We start from the raw sequence: 24,052 nt of genomic DNA, 5'->3' as shown, positions 1-24,052 counted from the left end.
TTGTGTGCATGATGTCATGTCTGTTCCAGAGTCTACATAGCTCATATGTATGGCTAATATATGGGGTCAACAGCCATATCTACTCTAAGGACTAACTTTGGTGTCATTTATTTATGTCATGTATGATGAAATGTACTGCCATTTACTCCCTGTATTAAATATAATAGTTACCGTCATATGCAAAGTAATAGATGCTGCAGTGCTGCATTCATCTTAGTCTAGTCAGGGAGGTGACCAAGAACCCGATGGTCACTCTGTCAGAGCTACAGCATTCCTCTGTGGCGAGAGGAGAACCTTACAGAAGGGCAACCATCTGTGCAGCAATCCACCAATCAGGCCTGTATGGTAGAGTGGCCACAGAAGGACGCCATTCCTTCATAAAAGTTTGCCAACATGCACCTGAAAGACCCTCAGACCATGAGAAACAAAATTATCTTGTGTGATGAGACAAAGATTGAACTCTTTAGTGTGAATGCCAGGCATCATGTTTGGAAGAAACCAGTCAACGCTCATCACCAGGCCAATACCATCCTTACAGTGAAGCATTGGTGGTGGCAGCATCATGCTGTGGGGATGCTTTTCAGCGGCAGGAACTGGGAGACTCTTTAGGATAAAGGGAACAATGAATGCAGCAATATATACAGAGACATCCTGGATGAAAACCAACGCTTCTCATCCAACCTGATGGAGCTTGGGAGGTGTTGTAAAGAGGAATGGGCAAAACTGGCCAAAAATAGGTGTACAAAGTTTTTGGCATCGTATTCAAAAAGACTTGAGGCTGTATTTGCTGCAAAAAGTGCATCAACAAAGTATCGCGCAAAGGCTGTGTATAGCCGAAAATGTATTGAATACGTTTCAAAACAAGAGTAAAATGATAAATTCAGTGTTAATATTTGATAGGGCCCTGGCTCCTCTGTAGTGGACTCCTAGTCACTGCCGTTGTGTCCTTGGGCAAGACACTTTACCCACCTGCTCCCAGTGCCACCCATACTGGTTTAAATGTAACTTAGATATTGGGTTTCACAATGTAAAGCGCTTTGAGTCACTTGAGAAAAAGCGCTATAATAAATGTAATTCACTTAACTTCACTTCACTAAAACATTTGGACCCCGACGTCAAAAAGGTTAAGAACCCGTAAGCTCTACTATCATTCCAGGGAGCAACTGCTGATCGCCTATAAAAAGAAAAGTCATATTGTTGATGAAAGCAATGTCAGGGATAGCCTTAACAATGCAGTGATCTTTTATGATCAAGTTTACCAACATGGGATGTCTGTCAATGATTGACCAGTCTCTTTGAATGTTGACAATGATGATACGAACCATCTCAGATTAGACTCGCTTGTGACAGTTTACAAGAGTCTTACCTGGACTATGGCCTGTGGTTTTTACATAATCCTCTAAACACACAAAAACAGAAATGATCTGAAGATCCTCAGTTTTAAAACCTTTACACAAATTAGACAACAAATAAATAACATAATTGAATACATCCAGCAGATAAAAACAGACATACTATAAGAAAACATACCGTCCAAGTCTAGACTAATTCAGGAACAATGTGCTTTTTAATGTAGATACTGTAAAGTATAATCTTTTGCATCGATGCTTTATTTTGAAAAGAGGAAGTACTCCATCGTTGTCGCTACTGCTAGCTTGCAATGGATAAGCTGCTTGAGGAAGCAACACAAATTTGACACAAGTGAGTGGGAATTTTAATTTGTTTCACCGACTCCGCTTCGTGTAGTCCCCTAGAGACGAACATTGGCTGTAAGGTGGGAGCTTGTGAATATAGAAACCACTTGTATGTCGAGCTAGCCTCCATGGTTGACGGAAAGCTAAGCTAAGATAGCTTAAGGCTAACGGTTTTGTACGCGCGTGAAAACGCAGCGCTTTCCAAACCGGAAGTGCGTTGTCAATGCCGCCTTTCCACTCGTGAACTGTCACTCAATGCTGCGCCGAGGACATGTCCAGCAGGTAGACGAAATGTGGCACCTCGTTCGCTTTGTTTTTTTTTAAAGAAAGTCTTAAATGAAAACCCATGTGAACTTAACGGTACAATACGCGAGGAGGTGAAACTTGCATAGTTAGAAGCTCTTAAAATAACATGATTATCTATCTATCTATCTATCTATCTATCTATCTATCTATCTATCTATCTATCCATCCATCTATCTATCATCTGCTAGTCTTATTATATATTATTTTTACATTGTTTTGCTGTGAAAAGCGTTTTACATAACCTAATCAGCCACTGTATAATTCTCTGTGGTTTTTCCCAAGGAGGAGGAGCAGTGATACCATGTGGGAGTCACATGAATGAGAAGGATGAGGCCTGATCAACAAGGAGGCATCTTTAGGAGAGAACTACTAGACACACGGGAGGGGCTCTGTCACTGGTAGAAGTCCTGCAGTATAAGCACCCTGTGCGTGGGCTCATTGGTGAATATATGCAATGAACAGTACCACTCCGTCCCCCACAATCAATGGGGATGTGGCAGTCAGCTATGTGTTGGTGCCATTTTTCCTCATCACCATACTTGGAATCGCTTTAGCTGTGGTAAGTTGGCTGATGAGTAAAACGTACCGTATTGCATTCACACATATTTACATTTCCGTCTTCTCCTTCAGATTTTGTACATTCGTAAGAAAAGGAGGTAAGAATGCAACCTGCTTCAATTTGAGATAAACATGATTGCTATGTTGTTGTAACTTCTCCTAAAAATGTTACTTTTTGTAGAATCGACAGACTCCGCCATCAGCTGTTACCAATTTACACTTATGACCCTTCAGAGGAGGTGAATGAAGCTGAACAAGAGATGCTGTGGAAAGAAGAGGACACTAGGGTAAGGAATGAAAACAATGTAGAAACAAATGTATTAGTGATTTTAAAAATATTGCTAAATCTATTCATGCAGGTCTAATGTGCATCTGTTGTTACTTTGAACACCTGCACAAAATGACGCTGTATTTTTTTTTTTTTTTTTTGCCTGTGGTTTTCCGTTGTTGCATCTTAGTTCCTCTAATTTGTAGAAGAAAAGAGAAGATCATACAATGGTTTCAGGGCCTGATTATTACCTCTAAACTACGCACTGACTCAGGCCTCTTTTTGTATAGGGAAACAAATTGTATATATAAGTGATGTATTCTCAATGTGTCGCATTCATCTAACCAAAAAGCAATAAGCCTCTATTTGCCAAAATAAATTAGTAGTTAATAACGGAGCAGAAAACAGGTTTACTTATCAAATGACCAAGTCGAGGTGATCTACCTCATAAATTATTTGTGTGTGTGTGTGTGTGTGTGTGTGTGTGTGTGTGTGTGTGTGTGTGTGTGTGTGTGTGTGTGTGTGTGTGTGTATATATATATATATATATATACATACACACACACTTATCATATATGTAATTCTCTTATGGGTATAAAGGCTGCTTCAACACGTAAACAGTACAGTATGTACTTCCATCCTTCTATCTTCTACCGTTTGTCCCTCTTGGGGGGGCGGGGGTGCTGAAGCCTATCCCACCTGCATTTGGCGCGGAAGGCAGGGTGCACCCTGGACTTCATTATATATACGTGACGCTCTTGAAGGAATACATCAAAATTCTAGATCGGTAGGTCGTGAGTTCAAACCCCGGCCGAGTCATACCAAAGACTATAAAAATGGGACTCATTACTAGGGATGATGTTCGAAACCGGTTCTCCGGGTTGTTCGATAAGAAAAGAACCGATTCCATGGACTCGAATCCCTTTTTGAGAACCGGTTCCCGTTATCGAGGCCACTATAGTAAAGAAAAAGAGTTGGTTCTTTATTCAAATACCTGGGAACAAATCCCGTCCCACAGCAAATGACCTGTGGGGCGGCAATGTTATGCCCATTTGATTGTAGACTCTTACTGACACCTTGTGGCGATATGAAAATACTACGCGTCATTAGTTTGGGCACTTCCGGGTTGGCGACGTCAGTTCAGTTCATGAGACAATTAAGTAGACAAGTTGTGTTAGATCTTACAAGCCTTGGAAAAGATAAGTCTATAAGTAAACTGTTTAACTTGTTTATGTAACTCAATATTAAGGTGGAAAGTGGTCAAATTTGATACTAAGATGTTTATTGAAAAACGATTTTTGTGCACTGTTTCAATGGATGTTTTGAAGACTTAAAATGGCTGCCAGTCGTGTATTTCCACCATCGAAATAATTTTTTGGAAGAAGAATTGTTGATTGATGACTGTGGTGTTCTTAGTGTCATAGTGTGTGTAGTTAGTACCGGTATGTTCCAAAGCAGCAGAAGTGCACTTTTTGGAGAGCTGTATTGTTTTCAGTTTTGTGCCCAAGGGACTGATTTTATTTAACACTATATTATTATTTATACACCTATAGTGATCACAGAGACAGGTTGTTTTTGTGTTACTGTATATATTTGTTTTTCTGAAAAATCCCACTTAATATACTTTGGTTAACAACAGTCAATATTTATTTATTTAATTTTTTAGGGGGGTAACAGTCAATATTTATTTATTTATTTTATTTTATTTTTATCTTAAATAAATAAATGATAAATGGGTTGTACTTGTATAGCGCTTTTCTACCTTCAAGGTACTCAAAGCGCTTTGACACTACTTCCACATTTACCCATTCACACACACATTCACACACTGATGGAGGGAGCTGCCATGCAAGGCGCTAACCAGCACCCATCAGGAGCAAGGGTGAAGTGTCTTGCTCAGGACACAACGGACATGACGAGGTTGGTACTAGGTGGGGATTGAACCAGGGACCCTCGGGTCGCGCACGGCCATTCTTCCACTGCGCCACGCATCTTATAAAATAAAAGTGAGATTTTGTTAAACCAAATATTGTGTTTTTTTTTCCATATACAACAACCTATGTGGATTCGATAAGAGAATCGATAAGGAATCGGTTCGATGAGAGGATTTGATAATGGGCTCAAACTCAATAATTTCTTATCAAACATCATCCCTACTCCTCCCTGCTTGACACTCCGCATCAAGGGTTGGAATTGGGGGTTAAATCGCCAAAAATTATTCCCGGGCACGGCCATCGCTGCTGCTCACTGCTCCCCTCCCCTCCCAGGTGGTGATCAAGGGTGATGGGTCAAATGCTGAGAATAGTTTCGACACACCTAGTGTGTGTGTGTGTGACAATCATGGGTACTTTTAACTTTTTTAACTTTGTTAATTTTTATTATGTGCATGAACACAGAACAGTTAGTATTGTATGGATCTTCTAAACAAGAAAGAGGTTTTAGCACATCAACATTGGTTCGATAACAGGCCTTTACAATCTCATTATTGAATATTTGAATAATTTCAAATACATATCCTCACGATAACCACAAATATAAGTGTTTGTCCTACATATAGTATCTTTTTGACAGACGAACCCTGAAATGCGCTTCCGCGGCGCGACCGCGTGAATACATTTTTGGCAGGGAATCAGTTTTTGGCTCAACACCGATTTTTTTGATTGATACTTTTATTAGTAGATTGCACAGTACAGTACATATTCCGTACAATTGACCACTAAATGGTAACACTCGAATAAGTTTTTCAACTTGTTTAAGTCGGGGTCCACTTAAATCAAGATAGCGGCAAGTAATAGAGATGACTTACAGTTGTGTCGATGTCATGATCAATGACTCGCCGGCTGATGGCATCATAGCAGTAAAAATAAAATGTGTCTTGTTCACTTTCTCCCAGGTGTACACATACAGGTATATGACGTGGAACATGTATGATTTTGAAGATTTTGAAGTCATACAAAACTCGACCACCAAAAAAGACTTTGATTACCGAAAACAGCGCTGTCGAAACCGGATTTCAACAAAACGCACGCCACTGTCTGGAGTGTTGTCAGCATCTCTGAAATGTGGGCGTATTTAAACTATATCGCAGGTATACCCGCAGACAGCCATCTACAAAATGTGCAAATATTAAGAGGACAGTGGCGGCTTTTAAGCAGAGAAAGTCCAACTGGAGCAGCAGCGCGAGTCAAGTGTGACGTCATTCTCGCTGCACCTCGCCTCTTTCTCTCTTTCACACTTGACTCAGCCAATGACGCATTCATGGCCATACGAACCTTGGGACAATTCTAACGCAACACACAATCTGTAACTGCCAGGCCATTACACTATGATGCGGTTCACAGGCAGATAATCAATGTCATGTCATTAATAGCGTGTTATGCGTGTGCGCTGCTGTTATGCAGGTTAGCTAAAAGTGCTGCTGTTATGCAGGTTAGCTAAAAGTGCAGTACAGTCAAGAGATGTAAATGCTGCTAACCCTTATTATGGCAAAATGAGCTGGCACTGTATACTCCCCAATCAGGTTTATGATTATCAATCTATCAATCAATCAATCAATCAATCAAAGTTTACTTATATAACCCTTAATCACATTCTAGTGTCATTTATTAACAATGTTGATTTATGGATAGGGATATTAATCATGAAATGCTGTTACTAGATACTAATAAACATGTAATGATATATTTTAGACAAAATGGTACAGGTGTATCCCTTGCTTGTGCCACAGCACACATCTCGTTGTGCAAGATGTGAATGTTTTAAGAATATTTGATCACTGATAGGGGTACATGTCTCAAATTCCCCCCAGACATGTACATTGTATTTTATATTGTTTGCTGTATGTAGTGCCATCTAGTGGTTGGTAGGAGTTGAACAAAATGTGTCACAGTTGTTTTCTTCTACCTAGATTAATTGGAGAGAGACATCGGGATAAACCATGTTCAAATGATGCAATCTTGATTAATCCATAAGCAATGCTGTGACATGACAATGTTGTGTGTTTATTAAAATACTGGTCAACTTTAGTTCCAGTCCAAGTTCTGCAGTTAATGCTTACAAACAGTAGGTAGCAGTGTTGACCACACAAAGTCAGAGTCGCGCATAAAGAGAGTATAGCCAACTCAAAGTTGGCCTCAAAATGGTGCTCTGTTGTCACTTGAGGGGTTTTTGACCAATCATTTAGGGCGCCATTTTTTCCAAATTGTTTGTGACATTTTGTCTAGACCAGGGGTCTTCAAAAGATGAAACAACGGGTCCAGCCAATCACACTGTTGAAACCGTTGGGACTGTTTACATTGGAACTCCTTTTGCAAGTTGTTGCTATCCGATGAAAATATCCACATTTTTCTTTGTCATTTATAAACTAAACTCCATGCAACATCTGATCAAATGACTGCTTTTAGCATCAGTAACATACAGGACTGTCTCAGAAAATTAGAATATTGTGATAAAGTTCTTTATTTTCTGTATTGCAATTTAAAAAGAACAAAAATGTCATACATTCTGGATTCATTACACATCAACGGAAATATTGCAAGCCTTTTATTATTTTAATATTGCTGATTATGGCATACAGCTTAAGAAAACTCAAAAATCCTATCTCCAAAAATTTGAATATTTCCTCAGACCAAGTTAAAAAAAAGATTTATAACAGCAAAACAAAATCAAACATTTGAAAATGTCAATTAATGCACTCAGTACTTGGTTGGGAATCCTTTTGCACGGATTACTGCATCAATGCGGCGTGGCATGGCATTGCTGAGGTGTTATGGATGCCCAGGATGCTTCAATAGCGGCCTTTAGCTCATTTGCATTATTGACTCTGGTGTCTTTCAGCTTCTTCTTCACAATACCCCACAAATTCTCTATGGGGTTCAGGTCAGGGGAGTAGGCAGGCCAATCGAGGACAGTAATGCCATGGTCAGTACACCAGTTACTGGTGGTTTTGGCACTGTGGGCAAGTGCCAGATCATGCTGGAAAATGAAATCATAATCTCCATAGAGCTTTTCAACAGATGGAAGCATAATGAAATAAACATATCTTTAAAAAATCAACTTGTCCGTCATCAGCTGTTCTCTTATCTTATTATAATCAATAATATGATTTTGAAATATTTATTTACACCCTGAAGTTCCACTTCACACTCGCTTCTATTGCTTGGATATTACTGACGTCATGTCTGGCTCATGTCCCCACCCAATAAATTTGCGTGGTGGTCAAGCTCTCAATGGGTACAAGGCACCATTTAGCCTTTCTCAAAGAAAAAATGCCTTATACTTGTGTTGTTGTATGCTCAAGCTGGTTATAACAGGCTATTATATATTTTACTCATTCATGACCTCAACTGAGCTTTCTCAGTCCACCTTTCATTACTTCAACTGCCTCACTACTCTATGTACTATGATTCTATTGTAAGACATAATTGCACATCATATCTACAAACCCCGTTTCCATAGGAGTTGGGAAATTGTTTTAGATGTAAATATAAACGGAATACAATGATTTGCAAATCCTTTTCAACCCATATTCAATTGAATGCCTTATTTTTTTTTTGCAAATAATAATTAACTTAGAATTTCATGGCTGCAACACGTGCCAAAGGAAAAGGCATGTTTACCACTGTGTTACATCACCTTTTCTTTTAACAACACTCAATAAACGATTGGGAACTGAGGAAACTAATTGTTCAAGCTTTGAAAGTGGAATTCTTTCCCATTCTTGTTATATGTAGAGCTTCAGTCGTTCAACAATCCAGCTGTCGTATTTTACGCTTCATAATGCGCCACACATTTTCGATGGGAGACAGGTCTGGACTGCAGGCGGGCCTGGAAAGTACCCGCACTCTTTTTTTACGAAGCCACGCTGTTGTAACACGTGCTGAATGTGGCTTGGCATTGTCTTGCTGAAATAAGCAAGGGCGTCCATGAAAAAGACGGCGCTTGTTCCAAAACCTGTATGTACCTTTCAGCATTAATGGTGCCTTCACAGATGTGTAAGTTACCCATGCCTTAGGCACTAATGCACCCCCATACCATCACAGATGCTGGCTTTTGAACTTTGCGTCGATAACAGTCTGGATGGGTTGCTTCCCCTTTGGTCCGGAGGACACAATGCCGAATATTTCCAAAAACTATTTGAAATGTGGACTCGTCAGACCACAGAACACTTTTCCACTTTCCATCAGTCCATCTTAGATGATCTCGGGCCCAGAGAAGCCGGCGGCGTTTCTGGATGTTGTTGATAAATGGCTTTCGCTTTGCATAGTAGAGCTTTACCTTGCACTTACAGATGTAGCGACGAACTGTATTTAGTGACAGTGGTTTTCTGAAGTGTTCCTGAGCCCATGTGGTGATATCCTTTAGAGATTAATGTTGATTTTTGATACAGTGCCGTCTGAGGGATCGAAGGTCACGGTCATTCAATGTTGGTCCCGGCCATGCCGCTTACGTGGAGTGATTTCTCCAGATTCTCTGATGATATTATAGACCGTAGATGTTGAAATCCCTAAATTTCTTGCAATTGCACTTTGAGAAACGTTGTTCTTAAACTATTTGACTATTTGCTCACGCAGTTGTGGACAAAGGGGTGTACCTCGCCCCATCCTTTCTTGTGAAAGACTGAGCATTTTTTGGGAAGCTGTTTTTATACCCAATCATGGCACCCACCTGTTCCCAATTAGCCTGCACACCTGTGGGATGTTCCAAATAAGTGTTTGATGAGCATTCCTCAACTTTATCAGTATTTATTGCCACCTTTCCCAACTTCTTTGTCACGTGTTACTGGCATCAAATTCTAAAGTTAATGATTATTTGCAAAAAAAAAAAGTTTATAAGTTTGAACATCAAATATGTTATCTTTGTAGCATATTCAACTGAATATGGGTTGAAAATGATTTGCAAATCATTGTATTCCGTTTATTTTTACATCTAACACAATTCCCCAACTCATATGGAAACGGGGTTTGTAATATAATTTTACACATGTTGATAAACGGTCAAGCATAATTAGGTGTTGTCATTGTGTTGCAGTGTAACCGTTACTCACACAGAGATTACTCTTCTTTTTTTTAATAACAGTAAATTCTGCTTTTTCATTCTTTTAGTGGTGGAATGTTTCTACCTGGAAAACATTTCAGCTAGTATTTATGTGACTTGGGAACACTGATGAAGTTAGCAATTAAATAATGGACACGTGACCATGCCAGAATTAAGAGGATTTAACTCAAAAGACATGTGAGAAGAGCGGTTAAATTCAAAACTTCAATTTTGAATATTTAAATGAAGCGAAAGATGACAATGCCACTGAAGAGAAAATGGCCCCCAACCAGTACGAGTTTTGTGTTAAGGCCGCATCAGGTTTGCACACCAAACGAGACACACTATTTTTTTATTATTATGCATTTAAAAAAGTGACATGATGACATAAATCATAATAATCACACAAATAAAAAATGCAAAGCAAAAGTAAATAGCGTCAATGTAGCACAAAATCAGACCAAACAGCAAACAAAATACCGAATGCAAAACAACACACCAAACTAAAATTTACACTGCACTAAATGATACTTAAAATTAGTCACGGCCTTTACATGACTCACTCAAGTGAGCGGGGAATTGACGGTCTGTGTTTGGAGCGCACCTGAACACATTACCCAACACGAGAGGAGCCATGATGGGCTGCGCGACTCCACCATACGCTGTTAGGTGGTTTTGCGTGGACACAACCCCATGCAAAGGCTGTTCCAAAACTACAGTGGACAAAGTAATGTCTCTTAATGTTGGCAGCATTTATGGTACCGTTGCAGATCTAGTGCCTGCCGTGAAGGCACACACTCGCACACAGCGGGAGGAGGGGAGGAGGGGGACAGCCAGAAATGACTCTATCTCTCCTGCCCCCACACTCAACACAGTGAAGGAAGTCACATGACCCTATGTTGCGCTTTCAAAAATAAAAGCATGTATACTTCCGCTGTATATTTTTTGGGTGGGGCAAATGCGTCTTTCTCCAATATTGGTTGGGACATAGGTTAAGATTTTCACAGAACATCCATCCATCCATTTTGTACCGCTTGTCTCTCTCGAATGAAACCAATTTTTGGGTGTATGAATATATGATCAAATGAACTGGAAATATAATATAAAATATACAACATAAAGTGGCAAGAAATATGTCAATAATTAACAAAGCCAAATATTACCTTGACCAAAAAACACTCCATATTCTAAACTGTTTGCTATATTACCATATCTGAGTTATTGTGAAAATATAGCGGAAATAACTACAAAAGTATGTTTCATTCACTTATTGTGTTACAAAAAACATCAGAACAAACTTTTGTCACCAAGTACCACCTCAGAAACCACTTGGCTCTGCAAGTACCACCATAATGACCAACAATAAAATACAGTAGCGTAGTCTGCCCAAGTATTCAATAAAAACAAGGCTGAGTTTTTTATTTAACAAGTAGAGAGGGATAAGCGGTAGAAAATGGATTGATGGATGAAATATATTTAATATTTTTGGCCACTGTAACATTACACAAGGTTTGAAAAGTAACTTTTACTTTATTTATAATGCAATGGACTGGGTCCTATGTTTCCACTTTTAGTTTAGAATAATACATAAAGTTGGCTATTGAGAATAATCAAACCCTTTACTTATCGAATCAAAAATATTGAAATTCAATGATTTGGTGCATTTCCAAACAGCTAAAATTAGGCATAAAGCAAACTTTCTCCCCAAGAATGTATAACAGTTTGTCTCAACAAAAGAGGAGAAATATAACCTTAGAGACATTTTTTTTTTAAAACATCGGTACGCACACATAACACTTAAGACCTTACGTATATCAGTATGTGGAATGAAATTATAGAATAGATTAAGCAAATAAATCAAACATCCATCCATCCATCCCATCCATTTTCTACCGCTTATTCCCTTTGGGGTCGCGGGGGGCGCTGGAGCCTATCTCAGCTACAATCGGGCGGAAGGCGGGGTACACCCTGGACAAGTCGCCACCTCATCGCCTCATAAATCAAACAATATAATAATATCCAGTTTAAGAAACTGTTCAAACTCTTAAGTGTTTACAAAGTACAAGGAAGGAGATTTGTGAAAAACATCTTAAACCTCTTTAAAAAAAGGAGAAAATCTTACTCGTCTCATGTGAACCACAAATTAACCATTTTTAATGAGAACTTTAATTATTGTTTATTTGGTCATTTAATTATTATTTACACACTCATTTGTCTATTTACTGATGGATTTATTTATTCATTTTGTGTCACAAAATGAGTAGTAACAAATGTTAGTCATTGTTATTATACTAAAAGGGGTAGGATTAAATAAGCTCTGCTTCTCCCTACTCCCTATCTGACCTGCTGTAATGACTAACTGTAATTATGTAATGTATCACATTGTAATTGAATGTGTGCTCAAAATAAACTAATACCATTACCATAAATGATCATGCATGCTGAACATTATGATTTTTCTTCAGCTTTAATAAATTGATGGCCACTTGTCTGCTTTAGTTGACAATGTTCAAGAAAAAACAAAAACACTAATAGCATATTATTTGTATTGAATTGAGGAGCTGTTTCCTGATTATTGTTTAGTTTAATTTCCCATAAAACCCTTTACTAACATGTTTTCACTTTTGCTAGGTTGTTCAAGGTTGGGCACGAAGTTATCAACAGCGGCGCCCTCTTCTGTCCAAAGATGCTTGAAGATTAGAAACCATGGCAGCTCCAGGGTGTAGCTGCACTAAACACAGGCTAGGTATTTTTGCCCATGGTTATTATTTTGCCCAATTCATGAACTACAACAGGCAACGTAGTTGTGGTATGCTAATACCAAATACTGAACTTTCAACTTATTTATTGTTAAATAATAATTTATGAGCTTTCACTTTGCTCTCCATTTAAGGAGCTCAGTGTTCAGGTGCAACTTGCCGTAGCCTGTAAAATGTTCTTTATTTACATCAGAGACAGAGTATGGTGTGATACATAGGTCTCAGTTGTTTACTGTAGAACAAGTTCAAACCATCTGTGTGGTATGAGACTTACTGAACATGTCCATCTGTGTATGCAGCACATAAAAAGACAGATTTACATAAAATCGTCTTTCTGAATAAGCAAGCTATTATTGAAGGCTTAGTTCTGGTCACTTTCACTTTTTATCTTACTCAATGAATGAATCACTATGGTTTTGTTTTTATTTACACACAATGTGGTAAACTGCCACGTCCACTGGTCTGGATCATTTTGTGGCTTTGTCAAATCAGGTCATTCTATTGGACGGCATGAAAAGCTCAATATGAAAGTAAACCCAATCCAGTTTTCCTCTGAATGACTCCTGCTACAAATATGTCCTGTGCATAAGACATGGCACCAGCCAGGATACACATCCAGCCAGGAATGAATGCCATCATTCTGACTGTACACAACAGACCCTCCTACTTTTATTTCCTTTAACCTTAGTTAGCCTTTTGTTGTAATTCACAACTGAGCAGTTTATTTAATCTGAACAAATCATGCATTCAATTCGACTGAGAGGAAGTGTGTTGACATACATGATATGATGTTGCTGTCATGACTCCAAATGAGCTTAAATGTATATTTCCTGTGAAATAGCTAAGGTTTTCCTGACAAAAAACTATATTTTAATTTTACAACCATACAAATGATGTACTTGTTACTGAGCCTCTGAATTCCGCCTGAACTTGAATAGACAGCTACTGATGTGAACTTGTCTGCACTGTTTATAGTTTTTTCTGCTATGAGCTGCAAAAGGTGCCTCATGAAAATGTTTATCTCAATAAAAGCAGAAACTACTTATTTCATTTGAAATAAGATGTTTGCAAGATAACATTGGCCCTGCAACACCATCATGAAGTGTACGCAGTGAAAACATTAGTGGAAGGCTGACATGAAACATACTTTTTTATTTTAAACGAATACACTACTGGTTACCAGTTTTAGAACACCTCATTTATAGCAATAAGAACGTACACACATTTCACTGGGACGTCAAATTCAACCACGTTTAATATTGAACATCCTTTACTGCCAATGTTGTTTGTAAACTCAGCTACTGTAAGACCCATAAGCCCTAAGACAGTGAAATGTTTTTTGTTTTTACGGTATGGAGCACCACAATAGATAATAAATCAGCATGTGGTTAAAGTGTAGCTTTTCAACTTTAAGAGCTGTTACATAATACAGATATTTACCATTTAGAAATTTAAGCTACAAGTATAGTACAGTATTGAGTGTACCCAAACACACTGACAATATAACCATTTTAACACTTGGATGAAATATATTTTTGTAAATGTAGCCCATGGACATAATTATAAGTAGTAAACAAGATATATTTACAAATGTCAGTTGAAACACTAAAAAAGTAAATAGATATTATCCACATAATTTATCTGGAGTTTTAATTCTTAAACAGTAAATGCAATATTTGTTAAACATCTTTAATTAAAGTTATAACTCAGCACTTTAGTTATATGTTGATTTATTTCAAAGCCATTGTGGTTGTGAAAAAGTGTACACTGTAAATGCAAAAGTCATTAAAAAAACCTCTCTCCAAATACGTCGAGATCAGTGATTCTCAAACTTTGGTACGTGAGTTCCATCTAGTGTGATGCCAAAGAATCACTTGATTAAAGTAGTGTTTTATTTTCCTCATGTTACAGTGGCCAATATTAAATATACTTATTAAAGCCCCACTTAAGAACTTGACAGAAGAGGTGGCATTCAACTAGTTGTAAGTGAATGCATCATCCCAAGTTATGAAAATATTTTATGAATGTTGACAAGTTACTTGGTACTGCTTTAAAGAAAATTTCCACCATGTTTTTAATGAATACTCAGGCCTACTACGCAACTGTATTTTAATGTTGGTCATTATGGTGGTACACAGAGAGCTAAGTTTTTCCTGATGTGGTTTGAAAACAGCTGATCTAGCAAAGAATGCAAAATTTGTTTAGATTTATTGTACCACTCAAATGTTAAATGAGCTGTACTAAAACTCAGAATAGATTGTATTAAAAGAATATTTGGGAAATGGAAAAAAAAAACATTGAAATTTAAAGCCATGTTGTATTAAAATAGAACACTGAACTTCACCATCAAAAAAGGACAGTAATGACAGAAAATTATCTTTATTGACCATTTTGTCTCATACAAATTGTAGGGCACCATAGAAATATAGACATTGTACATTTATATACGGCGTACATTAAAAAGAATGATTCCATCCTCAACATTTTACAGTATATAAATGAACAGATGTAGATGGCAGTTGTGATATGAATCAGATTTTGTGAAAGTCAGACTACAGGGCGCAAATTGGCCAAGCAAAGAGCCAAAGCGTCCAGCCTTTACCATCTTTGTTCTTGAAAATCCCAATCAACATTTCAGTGCACTGAGAAAACTAAAAACATGCTAAATTACTACCACAGTCAGCGAACACAATTGTCAAGCTGACAGGTTCCCCTGACTTGCTTCACAAACGGAGAAAAAAAAAACAGTCCGCAAGCGGTTATGAGGCCTGTCTTAATCAGGTATAGAAAACAAAAACAACTGTAATAAAGACACCTGTCTGATGGTAACGCAACAACAGTTAAATGCAATGATATAAGCAGTTGAGTGAGGTATGAAACTCCAGACGTTGTGTTGCCGGTGTGCAGTTTGCCAGGTTTGTAGTAGCTGAGGTGTGGAAGAAGACAGACAGTTCCCTGACACTTAAAATGTTCTTATAGCAAAACAAAACCTTTTTATAGAGCCGTATTACGACATGGATGACGGGAGCTCGGTGGCACTAAGAAAAAAACAAAACATAAGTACCCTTGTGATTTTTATTATTAGAACCCCAAGAACACAGTATGTAAAAGCTCCCTGAAGTAAAGACACTGATGCTCAACCTGGAACCCAATATTTTCAAAATGAAACCCACACTTGAAAAGAAGCAGCACACATGTTAAATGGTATGAAACTGGAAAGTAACAAAGAAAAACGGTAAGTGATACAACTTGTCTCTCACGCTAACACGCAAAAAGGACAGAGGAAGAGGATCGAGAAGCTATTATCTAAAAGATTCTAAAGGACTACATGAGCAGGGTGACACTGGGGAGAAAAAATAAACATTTCCACCAGTGACTTGTTCTAATCCTAAACGCCATCTAGCATACGATGCAAGGGATAGGTTAGACATCACGCAAACACAGCAAGTATTGGTAAAAGTTACCTTTGTCCAGTACAAAACATGGAGAAACTACACACTACCATCAAGATGCAGGTACAACCAATAAGTAACACTGAGTAAAATAAGAAAGAAAAGTCCTACAAACAATCTTCAGGTGAAAAATAGAACACACACACAAACGGCTCCTAGGAGCCCACTTTTGTCCAGTATAAAAGACTTGTGATATCATGAAATAGAGAAAAGGGCTGTCTGTCGGGTGATACTTAGATCTATGCTTGAGCAAGGTCCAGCGTTCTATCCAGTGCTGTCACATGAGAAATGTACGGTGTTGGCCCTCGTGTTGACCGAGTGCCCTGTCAGGAACAGTGGTCATGAAAGTGGCACTGTTGTTGAAGATACAGCCCAGTTCTTGTTAACAGTAAGTCAGTATGTTGAGTGAGGTAGCATGCGGTGTGGATTACTGGTCTTCGTCCTCCTCTTCCTCCTCCTGCTCAGATGATTCCTGTGACGCTTTCTCTTCCTTTTCCTGCAACAACAAAAAGAAACTCAGTCTGAACTCAACACAAGTGCTGATTCAAGCTTCAACGTGTCGGCCTTATCCGAAATCTTGATCAACCACAGTGGCATGAAGGCGACCAGCAGAAGAGTGAGTCACCCATGGCGGAGTGATGAGTCACAATGAGGCATCCAGCCTCCTTCACACACTCCCAACTGGCTGTGTTCATTCATAAAAATAAGTAGCGGGGTAACTACCGGCCATTGCTTCATGTGACTAATGCGATCCAGGCGCCCAGAACTCCTCCCGCACATAGCAGACTTTTACTACAAAACCACAAAACTTTGTCGGGGAATGAAAAAACTGTAGTCAACTTTGACACAGATACTGTAATACATTGGTGTCAAACTCCGGCCCACGGGCCAATATTGGCCCGCCGTGTAATTTCACTTGGCCCTTGAGGCGATATCAAATTAACACTAGAGCTGGCCTGCCGGTTATATTCAGCGGCGGTGCCACGGTAACACCGCATTCACCGCTAATTCTCATACTTGCAAACCCTCCCGGGAGACTCAAATTTCAGTGTCCCTCCCAAAAATCGTCATGTCCGCTTTTCACCCAGTCCAGGGAATGCTGGCCCAGTCACATATGTGCGGCTTCAGCACGCACACACACGCGAATGCAATGCATACTTGGTCATCAGCGATACAGGTTACACCGACGGTGCTCGTATAAATAACTTTAACACTGTTAGAAATATGTGCCACACTGTGAATCCACACCAAACAAGAATGACAAAACATTTCGGTAGAACATCCGCACAGTAACACAACAAAACAAATACCCAGAATCCCATGCAGCCCTAACTAAATGTTATTTATACAGGCACCGTCAGTGTAACCTGTATCGCTGTTGGCCAAGTATGCATTGCATTTACGTGTGTGTGTGCGTGCTGAAGTCGCACATATTTTGTGATCGGGCCGGCACATTGTTGGAATGGATGAAAAGCAGACGTGGAGGATGATAAACGCAGTGCCTTTTAAAGCACGCCCCCAAGACTGTGGTCCGGGTGGACGAGATATAATGACTGATGAACAACTTCGTTCGATAATGAAAGATGCCTCAGCTCAAAGCCTGAGCCCCGACATTAATGAACTAGCATCCAAAAAAAGATGGCAGGTATTTGGCTTGGGCACATCAGATTAGATCAGTGTGTTGCAAACTGAGCAGTTTAATGTCCTGAATGGTTGGTTTATTCATTGTTATTTTATTTTCTAATTTATTAACCTGTGGAAAAAGTTAATATTGATATTTACCTCAGAAGGCTGCAAATAGAAAAGAGGCATTAATTTTTTATTTAAATTGTATTTGATAAGCCATTGATATTTTTTTATTATTATTATTTGAAACTCGATTTTGCATGTCACTATAAAGTTATATACGGTAAGCCTTGCTTGTTCAATATTTAATGCAAAACTTGTTTGGGTCCCTTTAAAAGGTTAATTTGTTCAACCTTGGCCCGTGGCTTTGTTCAGTTTTAAATTTTGGCCCACTCTGTATTTGAGTTTGACACCCCTGCTGTAAAAAAAAGCCAGCCAAGAAGTTTCTAACAAATAAAATTACTCAATCGGACTGGACAAGTATCTGGGGTCATTTTGGGTCCTGATTTCCTGCAAATGTTTAGAGTGCTAAAAATGTAATTATTTATTTCAATTCTAAAAATTCAATAACTTTCGCTTATTTAAAAATATGTATTCAAAATTAAATGTAGGCTGTCTCTGCACTTAAAACTGCTTACATCAGAGCAGCCCGGAGGAGCTTTTGTAACCTGCAACAATTGCAGTGAATTCATGAGTTGTAAAAATCCTATCCCCTATTTGTACTACCAAATAAATTCCCTGCGAAATAAGGAAAGCTGGTGGAAAGGCCACAAGAGTCCAGATTAATCAACAAAAAATATTTTTCACCAGTGACCATGTTTGATTTAGAGTCATATTGACCTTTGTTCCCTTTAAGCCATCTCTGGCACAAATTAAAAAATGCAAGTCGTGTTGATGCAGGTTGCTACTCTTACAAGTTGCCAATGCCAATTGAACAACTCTAAAGACATACCGCCGCAATAAAAAAACACCGGTATCAAAATATGTGCGTGGGGGAAAAAAAATGAGTCATCTTTAAGGATTTTGGCATGCATGTGCGGAAAACTCTGCAAATCCCTGTTAAATGTAATTCAATTAGGTCAAATTGATGCTAACCTCCTTCCTGGGTCTTCCTCGACGTTTTGCACCAGCAGCAGGTTCTGTCTTTGCCTTTGAAAAAAGAAAAATGCAACTTCAATCATGTTTAAAGGGAATGACTAGCACAGGACAACAGGTCGCCTAATTGCTGCCTGTAGGTGGCAGCAGATCCTCTGCAAGAAGATATGGAAGGGGGCATTGGGTTTATTGGCTATTAGCTGGAAGGCCAACTGCACACAGGGCACTCCAGTTCGCTGGCCACCTGGTCCATAGTTTAGAGACAGCTGGTGCAAGTAAGCATAGACGTAAACCCTCAGCCACTAGGCCGACGCTTCTAAATCTATATCACAAACGTACGTTCCTTCCCCTCACACCATACAGTAGCAGTGAGGACAATGCGCACGGGGGAGTTGGCGGGTTCAGGGCGAGGAAGAAAATCAGCTGTTGCTATGGAGACAACAGGCCGAGAAAGAACTAGGACTGGGCGGGGGTAGGAGGGGGTGTTTGGTGTCAGCGCGGAACACTCTTGTAGCCTCTGCATCGCCCCGTGACAAGCTGCAGGATGCTGCAGTACAGGAAGTACCAACCAGCATCACCACGCTACTTCCTGTCAAGAAAATGTCTATAAAATAATTAACGTTCCCAATTTTTCGGGACAGAAGGGAAGATTCTTGTCAGAGGTTCGAGGCAGGCCTTATGTTTCGGTTATGACAAATTAGGCAGACATCGACATACCTTGCTCTTGGCAGCGGCTCCCTTGTTTTTGCTACCCTTGGGTCGTCCTCTGGGCCTCTTTGCAGTCGGGGACCCGCTGGGCTCCTGACAATCAAGACACAGGTGTTAGCAAAACAGAAAAACTACAGTATGATTAACTCCACACAATGCTTATTTCCTGCTCAATGTAACTGCAAGGGTGAAGTGAAATGCAGACACACCTCTACATTGCAAACATGCCGGTGAAAAGGTATTGAGCAACAGATAGCAACTATAAAAGGACGATCTCCTTGGTGTGTTCTTATGACAACCTGCAGTAGTGCGCAAGGTCACAAGGACGCATCTGATTGAATTTCGAGCTGGTTTACTACTCCAGCTCAAAGCAATTCAATATGCTGCGGCGGAGAAAGACCCAACCTAGACTTTACGTAAGGACCAGAGGTGGACCTGAGAGGGTTAAAACCGGTTTGGGGGTGTTAGATTACAAGTCCTTGTGACAAACACAGGAAGTTTGTTGATGTGGGGGGTGGGGAGGGGGGTCTACACCTCCATCAATCATGGCTGAGCAAAAGGTTGCAATGAAGCTATGCAACATGAATATTTAGCCTTAATGAGCATTAAAAGCTTGAAATGTGTCATTTGCATAATGTGCTAAAGTCATAAGTGCCATCTGCAGTGGCTACTTTAGCACTCTAAAAATGATGCTGCATTCTTTCAACTAATGAATACAAATTGAATGCACCTTAGAGTACAGTATATATATTTTTTTTACCTGGGGCTGCTTGCGGGGTCTTCCACGCCCCCTCTTCTCCGCCTCCTTCTCCTTGGATGACACGGTCTGCTTGTCGCTCATGTTTATTTCTCACACCTGGGGAAGAAGAACCACACCTGGTCAGACTTGCAACGCTGAGCTCACGTACATGGGGGTTGGGGTACGAGGTGTAAAAGGGGGGATGGGGATCTGGGGGAAAAAGGCGTGAATCGGTGACGCATCCGGCTATTAAACGAGCCCCTCCTTGCGGCTCTATTTCGGTTTTGCACGCTCCGCCACGAGGATCTTAGTTTTAAACCGGTTTGCAGGGTGCACGACGGTCTGCAGCCATGAGCTTTTGCAGGCCGTGTTGCGTTCACGTACCGATCGCATTCAGGGGGGTGGGGGGTCTGTGCATGTCGGCACCTCGTCGGCAAACGAGCACTAATCGATACATTTGAAAATATCCCACACCTCTTGTGTGCGCACACACGTGTAACACATAATCGAATCCGAATAAAAACAGACTTTAGGGCGGTGCGCGTCGTGCATTGCGGCGGGCTAGCAGCAACAATAGGCGGCTTCTCATTGAAAGCATGCCGCCGCCTCTGACCCGACCAGTAAAAAAAACCGCGAAAAAAATCGGTGAAAAACGAGACGCCGAATTTGCACTCACCTCTAGTTTAATCTCCAGATTGAATTACACAGGGAAATCTCCCCTTTAAGACCGGTTAAAGAGCCCTGCAGCGACCTACAAAGCGCCGATTTTAGTCGCCAAACACACACACCGCTCCCTTTAAATCCCAGCTCGTGCGGCGGTAAACACTAGTCCGCATTTTGTCCCCCACATAGTTGGTCTTTCTTACCTGCAGAAACAGCGCTTTACTTCCAACGTGGTCCTAAAAATAGCATGCGCGTCTCTGCTCCTGCAGATAAAGGAAAAAGGCGCCAGTCAGGAGGAGTTTTAGGGCAATATAAAGAGCCGCCCTCATGAGAGCAGGAGGACCGGGGAGGGGCGGAGATATGATAAATAGGCCACCAACAGTCCTGCCTGAGCTCAACCCCCCAATGCCTCTCCCTTTCTGGCTCGGCCACACAATGAACACCACGCGTTCCCCTCTAACTACTGTGCTTTTTCATTCAACGCAAACAATAATGTGCACATTTAGTTCGCTAAACAACACTGTACGGTGAGATAGATGGAGAGTATATTACAAACAAGTCCTAAAATCAGTGGGAAAGTAGAAGTTTTTGAAAAAAATATTTCAGCTTTGTTTTTTTTTGTTTTTTTACAGTACATCATTTATTTCAGGCATATTTAAAATGTACACCTTGGAGTTTATGTTAATTATGACATTGTATTCCATCCATCTAATCATCCTCTGGCTTCCCCCCACTTCCAAAGATATTGCATTCATGCATTATAAACTTGTGAACATAAAATATGCCAATGTTGTTCCAGTAAAGGCTTTAGAGGAGAAGTGCACTTTTATTTTATTTTTATGCTTTATAATTTGTAATAATCTGCTCGTTCTAGGTCAGGGGTCCCCAAAATACGCCCCGCGGTAAGTCCCAAGTTACAAAAAAATAAATGTATATTTTTTTCCAAATTATTATTATTTTTTCAATCTGTCCTTTGTAATCCATTTTCTACCGCTTGTTACTCTCGGTGTCTTCGAGCCGCTCAGGCAAATCATATTGCCTAAAAATGCATTTTCCCATCCATAACGTGACATCATCGCACTTGGATGCCTTCAGTGACAATCTACAATGTAAATAGTCATGAAAATAAAGAAAACACATTTAAATGAGAAGGTTTGGATATATATATATATATTTATATATATATATATATATATATATATATATCCATCCATCCATTTTCTACCGCTTATTCCCTTTTTGGGGTTGCGGGGGGCGCTGGAGCCTATCTCAGCTACAATCGGGCGGAAGGCGGGGTACACCCTGGACAAGTCGCCACCTCATCGCAGGGCCTATATATATATATATATATCCATCCATCCATCCATTTTCTACCGCTTATTCCCTTCGGGGTCGCGGGGGGCGCTGGAGCCTATCTCAGCTACAATCGGGCGGAAGGTGGCGTACACCCTGGACAAGTCGCCACCTCATCGCAGGGCCAACACAGATAGACAGACAACATTCACACTCACATTCACACACTAGGGCCAATTTAGTGTTGCCAATCAACCTATCCCCAGGTGCATGTCTTTGGAAGTGGGAGGAAGCCGGAGTATCCGGAGGGAACCCACGCAGTCACGGGGAGAACATGCATACTCCACACAGAAAGATCCCGAGCCCGGGATTGAACCCAAGACTACCGTATTTTCCGCACTATTAGCCGCACCTAAAAACCACAAATTTACTCAAAAGCTGACAGTGCGGCTTTTAACCCGGTGCGCTTTATATATGGATAAATATTAAGATTCATTTTCATAAAGTTTCGGTCTCGCAACTTCGGTAAACAGCCGCCATCTTTTTTCCCGGTAGAACAGGAAGCGCTTCTTCTTCTACTGTAAGCAACCACCCGCCCGCGTAGAAGAAGGAAAAGCGCGCGGATATCACCGTACGTTTCATTTCCTTTGTGTGTTTACATCTGTAAAGACCACAAAATGGCTCCTACAAAGCGACAAGGATCCGGTTCATGAAAAGACGCAATCTCTCCATCCGCACACGGATTACTACCGTATTTCACAGCAACTGATATTCCTGTGAACCGCACTGTGGAACGGGAGCACGTACGGTGAATATTCGCACCACAGGGAATGAGAAGTCATCCTTCACTGTGGTTCTAGCTTGCCATGCTAATGAAACTTCCACCCATGGTGATATTCAAAAGGAAGACCTTGCCAAAAGAGACCTTTCCAGCCGGCGTCATCATAAAAGCTAACTCGAAGGGATGGATGAAGAAAAGATGAGCGAGTGGTTAAGGTAAGTTTAAGTTTACGCGAAGAGGCCGGGTGGCTTTTTTCACGCAGCTCTGTCCATGTTGATATACGTATGTTTGTGATTGCACATTTGCGTACATTTTGGGAGTGAACAGAGTTGTTAGAACGCTGGTTTTTAATATATTATTAAAGTTTGACTGACCTATCTGACTGTTTTTTTGACATTCCTTTAGCGCAGTTAGATGCGGCTTACAACACCGGGCGGCTTATAGGTGGACAAAGTTTTGAAATATGCCGTTCATTGAAGGCGCGGCTTTTAACCCAGGGCGCCTTATGGTGCGGAAAATACGGTACTCAGGACCTTCGTATTGTATATATATATATATATATATATATATATATATATATATATATATATATATATATATATATACAGCCCGGCCCCCGGCCAAATTTTTTTCTCCCAATGCGGCCCCCCCGAGTCAAAAAGTTTGGGCACCCCTGTTCTAGGTGGTGAGATCCCTATACTCTATCAAAAAAAGATTAGTCAAGTGGTATCAAGCATTATACGTCAGTCGTAGTGTTGTCCCGATGCCAATATTTTGGTACCGGTACCAAAATTATTTCGATACTTTTCGGCACTTTTCTTAATAAAGGGCACCATGAAAAATTTCATTATTGGCTCTATTTTAACAAAAAATCTTACGGTACATTAAACATATGTTTCTTATTGCAAGTTTGTCCTAAAATAAAATAGTGAACATACGAGACAACTTGTCTTTTATTAGGAAGTAAGCAAACAAAGGCTCCGAATAAGTCTGCTGACATATGCAGCAGACTCACCATGTGTTTGTAGACTTTAAAAAAGCCTTTGACCGGGTATGGCATGCTGCACTGTGGGCA

At 40.1% G+C, this 24,052-nt stretch overlaps 2 protein-coding genes across 6 annotated transcripts; one reads left to right on the top strand and one right to left on the bottom strand.

The window, feature by feature from the left end:
* The first annotated feature begins 1,616 nt into the window (after positions 1 to 1,616).
* smim29 (small integral membrane protein 29) lies at positions 1,617 to 13,665 on the top strand. 4 transcript variants are annotated; one of them, XM_061985236.1, is made up of 5 exons: positions 1,617 to 1,701; positions 2,283 to 2,559; positions 2,631 to 2,656; positions 2,740 to 2,845; positions 12,493 to 13,665. In XM_061985236.1, exons 2-5 carry the CDS (start codon positions 2,455 to 2,457, stop codon positions 12,553 to 12,555), a joined length of 300 nt encoding a protein of 99 aa, XP_061841220.1. In that variant the 5' UTR covers positions 1,617 to 1,701; positions 2,283 to 2,454; the 3' UTR covers positions 12,556 to 13,665. The 4 variants fall into 4 exon arrangements, with proteins under 4 accessions (XP_061841220.1, XP_061841237.1, XP_061841212.1 ...); XM_061985253.2 differs by having other exon boundaries at positions 1,624 to 1,701; positions 2,286 to 2,559; XM_061985228.1 differs by lacking the exon at positions 1,617 to 1,701 and adding an exon at positions 1,822 to 1,976.
* Positions 13,666 to 14,983: 1,318 nt separating this feature from the next.
* hmga1a (high mobility group AT-hook 1a) lies at positions 14,984 to 21,269 on the bottom strand. 2 transcript variants are annotated; one of them, XM_061985265.1, is made up of 5 exons: positions 21,107 to 21,269; positions 20,262 to 20,357; positions 19,511 to 19,594; positions 18,794 to 18,847; positions 14,984 to 16,568 (listed from the first exon to the last, which is right to left on the bottom strand). In XM_061985265.1, exons 2-5 carry the CDS (start codon positions 20,340 to 20,342, stop codon positions 16,500 to 16,502), a joined length of 288 nt encoding a protein of 95 aa, XP_061841249.1. In that variant the 5' UTR covers positions 20,343 to 20,357; positions 21,107 to 21,269; the 3' UTR covers positions 14,984 to 16,499. The 2 variants fall into 2 exon arrangements, with proteins under 2 accessions (XP_061841249.1, XP_061841257.1); XM_061985273.1 differs by lacking the exon at positions 21,107 to 21,269 and adding an exon at positions 20,917 to 21,049.
* Between the last annotated feature and the right edge of the window lie 2,783 nt (positions 21,270 to 24,052).

The sequence above is a fragment of the Nerophis lumbriciformis genome, linkage group LG01 (assembly GCF_033978685.3).
Source record: "Nerophis lumbriciformis linkage group LG01, RoL_Nlum_v2.1, whole genome shotgun sequence".
Classification (NCBI taxonomy): Eukaryota; Metazoa; Chordata; class Actinopteri; order Syngnathiformes; family Syngnathidae; genus Nerophis; species Nerophis lumbriciformis.
Note: the sequence above shows the minus strand (reverse complement) of the source record. Positions and strands in the feature narration are given on the sequence as shown.

Excerpts from the sequence above, each read along its gene's own strand:
- smim29 (XM_061985236.1), top strand. The coding sequence starts at position 2,455 with ATGAACAGTACCACTCCGTCCCCCACAATCAATGGGGATGTGGCAGTC. Across the intron at positions 2,657-2,739 it reads TACATTCGTAAGAAAAGGAG|AATCGACAGACTCCGCCATC; the intron begins GTAAGAATGCAA and ends TACTTTTTGTAG. Across the intron at positions 2,846-12,492 it reads GGAAAGAAGAGGACACTAGG|GTTGTTCAAGGTTGGGCACG; the intron begins GTAAGGAATGAA and ends CACTTTTGCTAG.
- hmga1a (XM_061985265.1), bottom strand. The coding sequence starts at position 20,342 with ATGAGCGACAAGCAGACCGTGTCATCCAAGGAGAAGGAGGCGGAGAAG. Across the intron at positions 18,848-19,510 it reads GAGCCGCTGCCAAGAGCAAG|GCAAAGACAGAACCTGCTGC; the intron begins GTATGTCGATGT and ends CTTTTTTCAAAG. Across the intron at positions 16,569-18,793 it reads GAGGAAGACCCAGGAAGGAG|GAAAAGGAAGAGAAAGCGTC; the intron begins GTTAGCATCAAT and ends TTGTTGTTGCAG.